Raw genomic sequence first — 12,452 nt, 5'->3', positions numbered from 1 at the left:
CATGCACTTCACATAGACAATATTTGTTTTCATAAGTCTTGAAATAGACCAAGAGACCGTTTTACTCTGATGAATGCTTTCCATTGATGTAGGGTGTGATGTCATCAGCAATGTCACCTGAGATGTTAACAGGGTTCTCCGGTTTCCGGTAATGCCATCAAAGATGTAATAAGTGATGTAATTGGTGAGGTAATCTCTGAGGTCATCAGAGTGCTGATGGGTTGCACAATGGGGGCTCTTGGAGTTGAGGTGGTGTAGCTTCCTGTACTTGCCATATTTCAAGTGTTTTGTTACACTAAACCATCACCTTAATGTGGCCCCAACTAACGTTGTTAAGTGAATTTCAAGGTTTTTGTTATGTCAAACTGTTTCAACTTAATGCTCTTTTTACTGAATTTCAAGGAGTTTGTTATGCAATATCTTTCACCATATGTTGCACAAGCGTTTTTCTTTCAGCACCATTATAAATGGGATAGTCAATATTATCAATATGTTTCTAAGCTACGCACCATTGGATTTTTTTCTGGTAGAGGTCCGTATCCCACTTGCAAAGGCTGCTACTTACTTTGCACGGATGAGGAACCGGAATTACAATGAGCACAATATTTGGCATCTTTTGGTATACATTGTGAGAAGGGTTTTTTGTGTTCCCCTGCCCGCCAGCTTTCGTGAGAAAACCTCAAAGCGTTTTACTACGAGAATTTACTGTGATTGTCTTCAGAGAAAGCAATATGTTTCTTGTTGTTATGAGAAATCATTGTTGGAAACATGGCATGTGTCTCATGCATGATTCTAGCTATCACATTACATATACTGACCAGAAGTGTATCCAGAAATGTGCCCAAATACTACAGTCGTACTCTCCCCACATCCACGCTGATGGCAAACATCCCCATCACCCTCTCCTACAATAATTTTAAGCATGTTATAATTTCCCATTCTCACGAGAATACTCGCAATAATGCTTCACATTTATGAAAAAATAATGCAGATTTAATTTCTGAAAAGCCTCACTTACTGAAAGACATCAGTGGATATACATATATATATATACATATATATATATTACACAGCCACGGTAGTGGCTGTGTAGTTATGGTTAAGTTGCTAATCCCATAATAAGAGCACTTTTTTGGGCGGCTTATAACTCTGCTCCCCCTGGATAAATTCTCACCAAACTGTACCAAAAAAGTATATGGCCCACTCTGAATTTTTTTGCAAAGTTTGGCGAGGTTTGGTCCTGGGGGGGCAAAGTTATAGCGGGGGTCCCCAATTTTTTTTTCCCATAGACATAATGGGAAAAAAACTTTGCTCACGCCTACAGCCCAAACCGCTGGACGGATTTACACCAAATTTGCGGCAGGAGAGGCGGCTTGGTCCCAAAAGGTGCTTTTGTTAATTTGGTGTAAATCCGTCCTGTAGTTTTTTTTAAATGGCCAAAACGTAAGGCAACAAAAATTAGTGATATCTATGTCTGCTCTGCGGACTCACTTCCCTGTTCGGTCCGCGGACTGGCCTCTGGCTGCACTGTCCGCTGGCTGGCCTCTGATTTGCCAGAAAAATTTGCAGACTTTTGCGTGGTCCGAGTACACCAAGACGCGGCCGCTGATTGGATGGTGAGAAAACGTGAAATGCGTCTGTTTTCCCGAAACACCCATCATCTTGGATTCGTGGACTTTTTTGGGGTCCGCGAACAGCGCAGTGAAACATTTTTTTTTTAAACGCAGCATTTCACTTGTCAAACTCGACAAACAATCTCTGGGGATGTGGATTGGATATGGCCATAATAAGCCAAAAAACGGGTTGTTTCACCCCCCGAAAGTCTGTGAACACTCCAGATGTCCTGGGGCAGTCCTGTGGTGTTCGCGGACACTTCAGATGTCCTAGGACATCTGTACCTATTTCTGCATTACAGGGTTGGTGAAAAGCAGTTTTTGGATGGCTTATAACTTTTGCTCTACTCAATGAAACTGCATGTAATTTTGCAATTTTATTCTAGAACTAATCCTGAATGGTTTTGCAAACTTTTTTAGGATTCTGTTAAGGGGGGGGGCAAAATTAGAGGGGGGGTTCCCAAAATATTGTAAAGGCATATACATGTGGTGTCATTTGACGAATCTGCACATTTGGCCAAATTATTTTGCATCTAGATATAAATGGTGTTCTAAAGTTTGGTGGGATTTTCTCAAGAGGGGGCAAAATTAGAGGGGGGGTCTCAACATTTTTTTATGGCTTCTAACTTTGTTGCTATTTGACGAATGTGGACAAATGTTTTGAGAAAGATTATAGACCAAACCTTAAATGTTTGTGTAAAGACTGAATGGATTTTGTCAAGTGGGGGCTAAGTTATATGACTATTGTATGTACATACATTTTGACACTTTTAAAAAAATAAAACATGGCGGTTTTCGAGCAAACTCGTGAGGAGCATTGGAGGAGCATTGGCAAGGACATTAAAGCATGGTTTTGCAAATGTGCCCGTGTTTTATTTTTTTACAAGTGTAATAATGTAGGTACAAAAAATAGTCATATACCTTTGGTGACTGAAGTATAGCCTCTGGCCGTGGGCAGTAGCCAGATTGTCTCGGTTAAAGTTATGACATGGACAATGTCTACCTGGGACCGGCTATGTGGTAAAGTTATTCGAAGGTAGGATAGGTTTGAAAGGGAAAAAAAGTGGCTGTGGTAATATGTTCATAGGGTTTTGCAGGCTGCCATGGCAAGGGAAGAAGGGCTGTGTATGGCGCCCCGCCTTCTCTTTCCATGCTATAGGAAGACAAATCTATATTTTACCATCCTGGGTTCCCCCTTTGGGAACCAGGGGTCCTAATGGCCTTTATCCCCCATTCCAGGGGCTGCAATGGAAGATAATGGTCCTTAGCCCTCCTTATTTATTTATTTATAACGCACCAATGCCCGTAGACATCAGGCTGTGTTGTTAGAGTATTTGTTGAGGAAGATGAGGTGGAGAAAGACAGCCTACTACTTGCTGGCTGAGAAAGGAATAACCTTTCTGAGAGCATTCCGGTCATTGGATTTGGTGTGGCGGTGCATGCATGCAGAACTGTCCAGGTAGTCTGCGACTGAGTGCAAAATTGCACTCAGTGCATTTCACTTGGGTAGCTTTAGCCTTTGGTACACTCCCAACAGTAGCAAAGAATTGGCACACCCATGATTCGATCTTGGTGGGTGCTAGAAGTAGGCACTTCCTCTACCTCATCTTCTTGGTCCTCTTCATTGTCTTTGAAAGTACTGCACTTTTTTTGTTGTGAAGGTCCTCCAGCTGGTGGTGGTGGTGGCTCTTGGGGAGGAGGGATGGCAATAACTGATGCCATTTTTAAGATAAATAGCAGCTTTGATAAATTCTTCCAAATATGTACTGTGTACTAGATTGGATAATCAGTACGAAAAGGTTTATGGGGTATGCTAGGGAAATTCCTAGATCAGTAGAAAATGTGGTTCTGAATTGTCTGCGAAAGACGGATCTTATCGTGCAGTGCGGACGGGTTCTCGGACACGTCATCATGCCGTGCGCCAGCGTATGGTCATGTGGCTCTGTCCGGAAGGTCCGCAATGAAGTCAGATGTTCGTAGATGTCTACAGATGCAAAACTAGTTGAAATAGTTGCAAAATGTGTATAGAAGTGTTATGAATGATTCTGGAAGGTGGGAAATGGCAGGCAGAGTTTTAAGGTGACACTTTGTAAATTAGACACAAATATTGTTATATTTGGTAAGCATGATATTAGTTAGTTGTAGGAAAATAGCATGCACTGGTAAATTCACTGAAAAAACGTGGTTAAAGGGACGTTATGGTTAAGTTGCACTAATAAAAACCTATGAAATTCAATGAAAAAACTTTGGTAAGGGGACGTTATGGTTAAGTTGCACTAATAAAAACTTATGAAATTCAGTAAAAAAACGTTGTTATGGGAACGTTATGGTTACAAGTAAAATCAAAAAATCCCTGAAATTCGCCAGTTATGGTAAGCTAAGAAACCATAACTCGCACCACCACTGTGCACTGCTAAGACTAACACCCAGGACATCAAAGATGACATCACAAATATCATTGATGACATCACTGATGATATCACATATCCAGCCCCTTCTTTTTTGTTCACTGGCATATCTAGGCCAGGTGGGTTTATTTACTGACAGTCAGAAACTTAACTTTCAAAAGGTATTACATTTATACATATTGCTATTCTCACATGTTCTTACACTACTTTCCTTAGAATTTAATTGCATTTTATGATGTACATATATAGGGGAAGAAGCAGGCCTGAAACACAGCAATCATTTTTGTGTGTGAATACAATCATGTAGATTACACACAGTTGCTAATGATGCTGCCTCTTGTTTGCTTACTTTACTCTGCATATATAAGCCCCATATTTGTATGCATTGTGGTCTATTTATGTCTTGTGTGTATTAATAGAAATATGTAGTAAGTGATGCATTATTAGCTACTTAGTACATGTTTCACAGACCGGGAAAAGTCTGATACAGAAGCATTCACCGTTTTATTATATAACTTTGGAAAAATACAAATAACGCACCTCAGTGGTGTATGCTGCAGCCAATACCTACATTTCTGTATGAGCAGGGGGCATAGGAAATGTGGTCAGGTATGGTTTGCCCACATGTGTTGGCATTCAAAACACATTTGCTATGGTACAGATTGCGGCCCCACTCATATGGGCATATGGGCATGGTTGGTATGGGGAAATTGCATGTGGGACCAGCATCATGGGGTTGCTTGTAGCAATGGGTGTGTGACCCATGGCCAGTTCTTATTTGGCCTGTGTGTGGGGAGGGCAAGGTGCCCATGCTGGGGTGGCTTACGTCTGACATGTATGCTTGTGGTCCTTCATGGCCCCCACATCCCCTCCCTACGTGGCACTCACATGGTGGGGGTGGTGGCTTAGTCCATGGCACTGTCATGGCTCTATGGGGCACTGTGGTGCACAGTGATTGGCAGGCTGGGCAAATGTCGGTGTGGGGGACATGTACTTCCCTGTGGCTTGTCTGCCATGCCAACATGGGGCAGGCCAACTGGGCCACTACATGCTGGTGTGACTGCTGCACGGTGTTGTGGTCGCTCACGCACCTTAATCCCACTGGCACATGGTACGCAAGTAGGGGTGTGGTGTGCATGTTTGGGTCACTTGCCACCCCTTCCCGCTGCTGTGGTACCCAGGGGTGCCCTTGGTGCCCTGCCCCATAGCTACTGTGGAGGGTGGCTGATGTGCCACCACATCACTGTGCCCTGTTGCCATGCCCAGCTCCTGGATCTCCTGACATGTGTCCCTGTCCACTGGGGCATCTCATGCTGGGCTGTCATTTGAGCATGCATTTGTGTTGGGGGGGTTGACTCACCTCCTGCCTCCTGGCTGTTGGCACCCGCCTCAGCACTGCTGACTCCCTCTATCCCTTCGATGTTCAGCACTGAACTGCATTTCTCCTCCCAGGCAGTGAGGACCAGTGGCTCCACAGTGCCTCCTCCAGTTGCAAGGGACTCCCAGCAGTGTTGGGACAGCAGTCCTCGTACCCTGACCCTCAGTTCCACCGCTTGCGGCAGTCCTCCCTGTCACGCGGTACGCTTGCCATTGCTGACACCTTCTGGCAGATGGCATTCCAGATGGCTGTCCTGCGCTGTCCTGTGGTCTTCCACCGCCGACTGCTATAAAGTTCCTCACAGTGGGCAATGACCTCATATGTGAGGACCACCAGCTCCCCCTCACTGAATTTAGGTTTTTGAAGGTGATGTTCTGCCACCTTGCCTCTTATCTTCCCCTGGGTCATTTTTGCTTCTTTCCTGGACCAGATGGTTGTGTTTTTCAAAATGGCTGCTGCAATGCTTCCCAGTCCGGCATTGAAGTTTTTCACTGACACTATTAGGGCCGGGTTCGCCGACAGAAGCGATATTACCGCTGGTTTGTCGGCAGTAAGCCTTATTTGGGCGCAGTTTCCGCCGGGAGCTACTAGCATTACCGCCTGAGTTGGTGCGCGTTCACAAACTTTGTCTTGCCACAGCACCGTGCCATATGGGGCTCAGGCCCAAGCCACCTGGTCTAGCCTGGACTTCCTTTAATAGTGCCCTTTGGGACCCCCAGTGTCACACTTTATTAGTGCTTCAGGAGATGTGTGGTCAGCAGGGGAACTGCAGGATAAATTCACGAGCTGCATTTGAAACAGCACAATAGTCACACATATAGCTAAGCACTGCCCAAATGAGTATATATGTCTTGTGGTTTTCAGACAGTTGTCTATTAGGGTGAGTATTTTGACTTATGCTGGGTGAAGTTATTAGATGAAATCACTAAACTTTCAGGTGGTTCGAAAAGTTGGAACCAAGGTCGAAATGATTAAACTTTTTAACCAAAAGTTCGACCGGCTGGCTATTCAGGGAGCCGCGTGGATGAACTTAATGCAGTCTTGGGAAGCTTTCAGTGAGGCAGGAGATTCTTTTGGAGGCAGTCTTTGGACATTTTTGAAAGTGATAATGTAGTTGAGTGCAAAGAAGGAGGTGGTGACATTGACACTCAGCAGGATAAAGTGAAACACTGTCAGGGAGGCAAGACATGCAGAGAATATAAGTGAGCAAATGCATGGCACACATGTCCTAGGATGTCTGGTGAGAGAAATATACAGGCGTTCAGGGAGGCAGGAGATAACAACCAGTGTCCATCTCTTCAATTGAGTGACCAGTGCAGGTGGCCTTGGGTGACACATGGTGGGAGTCACGACACAAGATGACATCATTTGAACTCGGGGAACTGTGCAGGTGTACTTGGTTGACACTCAGGTACAGGGAGGAGCAGGGAATCCCTCAGCGCACCTTGTGCTACACACGTTCACATGGCACTTTTTGTGGGAGAAAGTTACAGACATCCATGGAGGCAGGAGACACCTATCAGTGCCCTTCCATTGAAGTGCGTGAATGGTGCACATGCAGACAATATGCCTGGAGTATTAAAACTCCCTAGAAGCAGGGGCACATGTGCTACTTGTACATTTTGATACCAGCTGCAGCACTTGCTACGTGTGCTGGGGATGCAAGAATATCACACAGCTAATTGAAGGTGTCATTAACCCAACTATTGACCCCCCCAACCCCTCAAGTTGTTCTGAGGAGCATTTGTGCACCGAGACTTTCAGGGGAGGTTGCATTTTCAATTCCATCCACTATTGCAGGGAGCGAATAGCAGATGCCGTGGAACAAAGATCGGGATAGAACAGTACACAGTGAGCATGAAATGCAGGTGCAAAATTAAAGTTTCAGGCCTCTGTCTCCTTAACTCCCATCCAGGGAGGAGGGAATATTTTTGCATGTTTCCACCTTTAATTTCAGTCGGCTGAATCGGTGGTTCCATGCCTGACATAACATGTGGGTGTCATTTGCTATGTGTTCTGGTCTGCCCGTGTGTTCCCAGATAAATAGGTCAGCAGACCAGAGGCCTCATTACAAGCGTGGCACTCCGGAATCAAGGGTACTGGTAACATTACCGGCACCCTTGTTTCTGGACCGCCACACTACGTGTCTGCCTGCCGGGGCCGCTGAGCCCGACAGGTCTGACCATCCGGGCGTAGCCCCAGCAGGTAGAGTTGCCAAGGAAGCACCGGCAGCAACGGTGCTGGTACTTCCGAGTCCCCATTTCCATGATGGGGACTTACATTTTCCAGTGCCTGACTTCTCAGGCCGCCGGGACTTGTAATGTCCCGGTGGCACCGGGAAGCTAGGTGCCGGAAACGGTGTTACGAGGTTGGCAGCAACGAACTGGCGTGTTACCGCTGACCTCGTACTTAGGCTCCATGGGTTTCTTTCTGGCCCTCAGAATATAAGTTGTGTGTTTCTCCCTTAAGCTAGTCATAAGAGTTTCTATGCTTCTGAGAGAAAAAAGGTAATGGGAAAATGGTTACTTTAAAATGGGTTACAATAATAGTAAGACCATTATTACAGTATTGTGAGATGTGGCTCATCCATCACAAAGCACTTTATAAACTGGGATTCTTTTTCCCTTTCGTAATTTTTTGTGCGGGTGTTTTCAATGTTCTTGTTTTTATAGGTAAGGATCAAAACTGGGGAAGGTAAACTTGGTTAAAAAACAAAAGGTAATTGCTGTGCCTGGCTCAGATGGTTCTGTCATGTGGCAGAATGGCCTTTCTGAAGGTTTGCCACCCTGATATCGTCCCTCTCCCAAATCCCAGGACAGCAGGCAGTCCCTGTGTCCTTCATGAAGGTGAAGGCTTCCATGCCAGCTGCTGCTGGCCTCGCCTCGTGTGGGTGGAGGAGGTAGTGGTGGATCATACTGTGGCACCTGCAAAGATACTTACATTATGTTTCCCAACCCAGGCACCTTGGCACGGTATTGGTGGTAACACTGGGCCCTTTTCCTCTGCCTACCACTTCTTCACAAAGGCTACACAGCACCTTTGCAGCCTTTTTGAAGGGGAGCTCCCCGGCAGTAGCTGTGAAATACTGCCATGTCCCTGACTCTGAGCCCACTTTTGGACCCACTGCCTCCGATATCTGTGTTCTCCCAGGTGCCCCTGCAGCAGCACAGGCGTGGCTGGTGATGCTGCTGCACTTCAGCCCATGATCCAAGTTACAGGACGTCTCGAATCACTATAATGTGATTCAAAAATCTTGCAAGCCGGTTTAAAAAAAAACTTGTCCATCACTAATTGTGACAAATGAATAGGGCAGAGAGCCCAGTTGATATTACTTGCTCAAAAGGGATTCATGCTTGAATCACTATCAAAGACATATTTCAAAGATACAATTCTGTGGTTATTCTTATATTCACAAAATGCACTTTGCTTTTATGTTACTTGCCAGGATCCCGTTCTCCTTCAGGTGCCAACCAGCTGCACTTGATGCAGCGTCTTGAGGAGAGCTGGCTGCTCGGCCTGGGCTGAGGCAAGTGTTTTAAGTGAGCCGGGGCCAGCCGGGCCCAGGCCCTGGCTGTCTCCAAAAATTGGGGGTGAGCCAGGGCCCTGCTGTGCCCCCCCCGGTCCCACCACACCATTGGCGCGACACATTATCCTGCCACGGCCGTAGCCGAAACAGGAGATGTGCTTGCCCTTTTAAAGTCAGGCAGCTGTGTGACTGACAGAAGTGCCAGCCAGCCACAGCATTTTTAAAACTGGAAGATGCAGTTTCAGCAACGCTGTGGCTGGCTGGCACTTCTGTCAGTCACTGTAACTTCCTCTTGTGACCCCTCGCGTGAGGGGTCACAAGAGGAAGTTATGGTCTCTCCGTTTCCCTTCCCCAGGTCACTGACCCTCTGTGAATCTAGAAGCTCCGTGATCTAATCTGTAGATTATATCATGGCGCCCCGGGATCGCAGAGGTTCAAAGACGCCTCAGGCTCTGGGATCTGCAGAGCACAGATCAGCGAGCCGATTCGGCTTTGTCCATTTGCAAATCTAAAAGATGGCTTTAAAAGTATACAATTCTAGCCATGTTTTATAAAGCTTTGTTGACGCACACAGACACCTCAGGTTTAGTCCGTCCTCAAAGCTTTATAAAAGATGGCTTGAACTATGTTCGTTTCAAGCCTTCTTTTATAAACACAGAAATATTTTACATATTTTATAAAAGATAGCTTGAAAAGTACACACACTATAGTAAGGTACGCATACAAATAAATAAATGCTTACATACATTTATATGTGCACCTTAGTATGGTTTGTGCACTTTATAGGCCATGCCCACCATGGAAGCCACGCCCCAAAATGAGCCCTCCCTCAATTCCTTACCCCACTTAAAGCACTGGCTGAGGATCTGACCCTCTATCACGTCCATATCATTAAGCCCCCCCCCCTCAACTCCCATGTGAGTGAGGTTTGGGGTCCCAGAGTACATTTTGTCGATTTCAAACACTTTTTACAGGTACATTTTTATTTGAATTTTTAGGCGGACCGATACTGCTGTGAGACAACAGGGAAGGTGGTGAGAGAGCAGCAGTCAGACAGCTGGGATCATCTGCTTCTACTAACGCAGAGGCCCATGTCTCTGGGAGGATAGCTCAGGGGCAACGATCCCCGGGTCCCACGCTTAGAAATCTCTGGGTATTAAGCACGTTATAAATAACCTATCATATATCATATCATGTTCCGGGCATGCTGACTGGTGAAATGTGGTCTAAAGGAAATGCTGGCTTTGGTCCATGTATGGGGGTGCAGGCTCCTCCCACTAGAATCTAAACAGGAAACCTTCAGAGCAAGTGAAACCCTAATGGAAGGCATGTAAAGGAGATTGCTCAGCCGGGTTTCTGGCCATAACAGCTTCCATTTTAGCTGAAGGGTGGCCCCTCACAGGTGCTTTGAGCCAGGATTCTGCTGAATTGGCAATACAGCCGATAGCCAAAACCTCCTAGGTTGCAATGATGCCATGACATGGCTAAAGCATCATGAATGGCCCATGGGCAGTTATGCCATTTCAGACAGAGGCAGGTGTAGTTCTGGTTCGGCTCTCACAAGGTTCCTCAATCCCCCAAAGGCACAATATGTTCATTCATTAGGCCGGGAGGATAGCTCAGGGGCAACGCCTGTGCTGCATAGCGACACAGATTCGAATCGCGGTCTTGCGCTTAGAAACTGGTCTCCGGTTTTAAGACCGTTATCAAACAACAAATATAATTCAATCCCTACTCAATCTGCTGCACCGTCAACCACTTTAACATAGCACAATATCAGGCGGGGCGGCTATAGACCATGCAAACATAATGTCAGGCCACGCTTAGATCTACATTTTCACATCAAGATAAATCCAGCGTCCTTTTCGGAGTAATAGCCTTAGTTAAGTTTAGTTGAATATGAACATCTGCCTCTTGGCCACATCAAAAGCATTTCTCTGTGATTCGTAGACTCGTCATCTCCAATCAAGCAACACAGCTGAGTCGTCACAAAGCCAGACTGCAATGACCTTTGCCTGCATCAGGGATGGATCGTGTCGGATGAGGCAGCCTCGCGCATCTCAATGTATGGAAAAAGTACACAGCTCCAACAAGGGCTGATCTGAGTGAGCCACTCACCGTCTACGGCTGGGGTTCACAGCGTCCCGCATAGGAGCACCTAGTCAGGTTATCCGCTGTAAATATTAATGCGCCAAATGTGCATGCACTGAGTTTCAATGACGATGTTTTGGCAATGCATGAAACCCAACTGGTTTTTGCTACTTTCAATTCCTAGTCTTCCGTTTTTGAGGTCTGTGAAACATACAGTGGTCATGTCACGCACAGCCAAAGCATTCGGTTTGCAGTGACAAGATTCACACTAATAAATGTGCAACGTGGTTTCGGCTCATTGTTGGTGCGTTTGCAGGATCTTCTCGAGTAAGTTAGGACCACAGTTCTAGTATGGGATACAATTGAAGCAGACCTTCTCTGGTTGCACAGTAATCCCTCAGACCCCTCTGCCCGCAAAGTTAAACAGCAAATATGGCAGTGATCCAGGTCATTACAGATGATGAGGTTGGGGCAAGTATGATGCTTAGCACATAGTGGAAGGAAACAGTGCTGGTGCTGGCCACCTCCAGCCTTACTCTTACTTGTCTGGGCCTTCAGCAGCTGATGAGGTCGATGGACTCACCATATCGAGTGGCTGTGGCAGAAGTCCAACGCAGAGATGATTTGTCGGAAGAATTTCCTGGCTTCTTTTGGCGTCAACCGTCCCTTTTTCACCAGGTAATCGAACAGCTCACCCCCTGAAACATGTTCCAACACCAAGTATCTAAAAGGATGAGAAGAACAGAATGTGGTCAGTGCATGGGTGAACCTGCTTCCATCCATTCACAGCTGAGCATTCATTGTTTACAAGAGTCTAACTCAGGAGTCTGCAACCTCTTGCTCTCCACAGGTGTTTGACTACAACTGCCATCAGCCCTAGCCAGCACACTAAATTGCGTAGGATCATGGGGGTCGTAGTGCAAAACATCTGGAAATCCAAAGAGCAGAAACGCAAATACCAAATCCCGCCCTAACACCAAGATCACTGGTGTCTTCATGCGTCAACAGTGCAAATAGTCAGCTGCACCACAGGAGAATTTAGCCATTTCATTAAACTGGGCAATAGGTTGGGCCATTTTTTGCCTCAGTTTTCAGCTGCGTGACAATTGTGTGGGATAACACGACCCAATTTGAAGAACATATAGTGAATGCTGAAGGTCAGCAGTGCATGCGTGTCCCATTGTGGAAACAGCAGCGTTCAGGAGTGAATGGGGAGCGGGCGGTCAAACAGGGGTGCAAAATACGCAGGAGAACGTGTGTCATGAGGGTCAGCGGCAGTGTTGGTGTGTGAGCAAATCATGTCATTTTCGAAGTGGGGGAGAACAGGTCCTTGTTGGGGGACACTGCAGACGTTGCCCTAAACTGCCAATGGATGAGAGAAAGCCTTTCCTCTGTAGAAGGCGTGTGTTCTCCGAGGGCCTTAAGGGAGACTTTAG

General features: G+C 46.2%; 1 protein-coding gene across 11 annotated transcripts in view; it reads right to left on the bottom strand.

Annotated features, from left to right (window-relative positions):
* BRSK2 (BR serine/threonine kinase 2) overlaps positions 1-12,452 on the bottom strand; it is a 1,020,916-nt gene that overhangs the window by 310,054 nt on the left and 698,410 nt on the right. For all 11 annotated transcript variants that reach the window (XM_069623972.1, XM_069623974.1, XM_069623973.1 and 8 more), the window contains one exon: positions 11,600-11,740. In XM_069623972.1, coding sequence (XP_069480073.1) covers positions 11,600-11,740 — 141 coding nt within the window. The remainder of the gene's footprint in view (positions 1-11,599; positions 11,741-12,452) is intronic.

This window comes from Ambystoma mexicanum, chromosome 11 (assembly GCF_040938575.1).
Source record: "Ambystoma mexicanum isolate Mex_15411 chromosome 11, UKY_AmexF1_1, whole genome shotgun sequence".
Classification (NCBI taxonomy): Eukaryota; Metazoa; Chordata; class Amphibia; order Caudata; family Ambystomatidae; genus Ambystoma; species Ambystoma mexicanum.
This window is presented reverse-complemented; position numbering and strand designations above follow the sequence as displayed.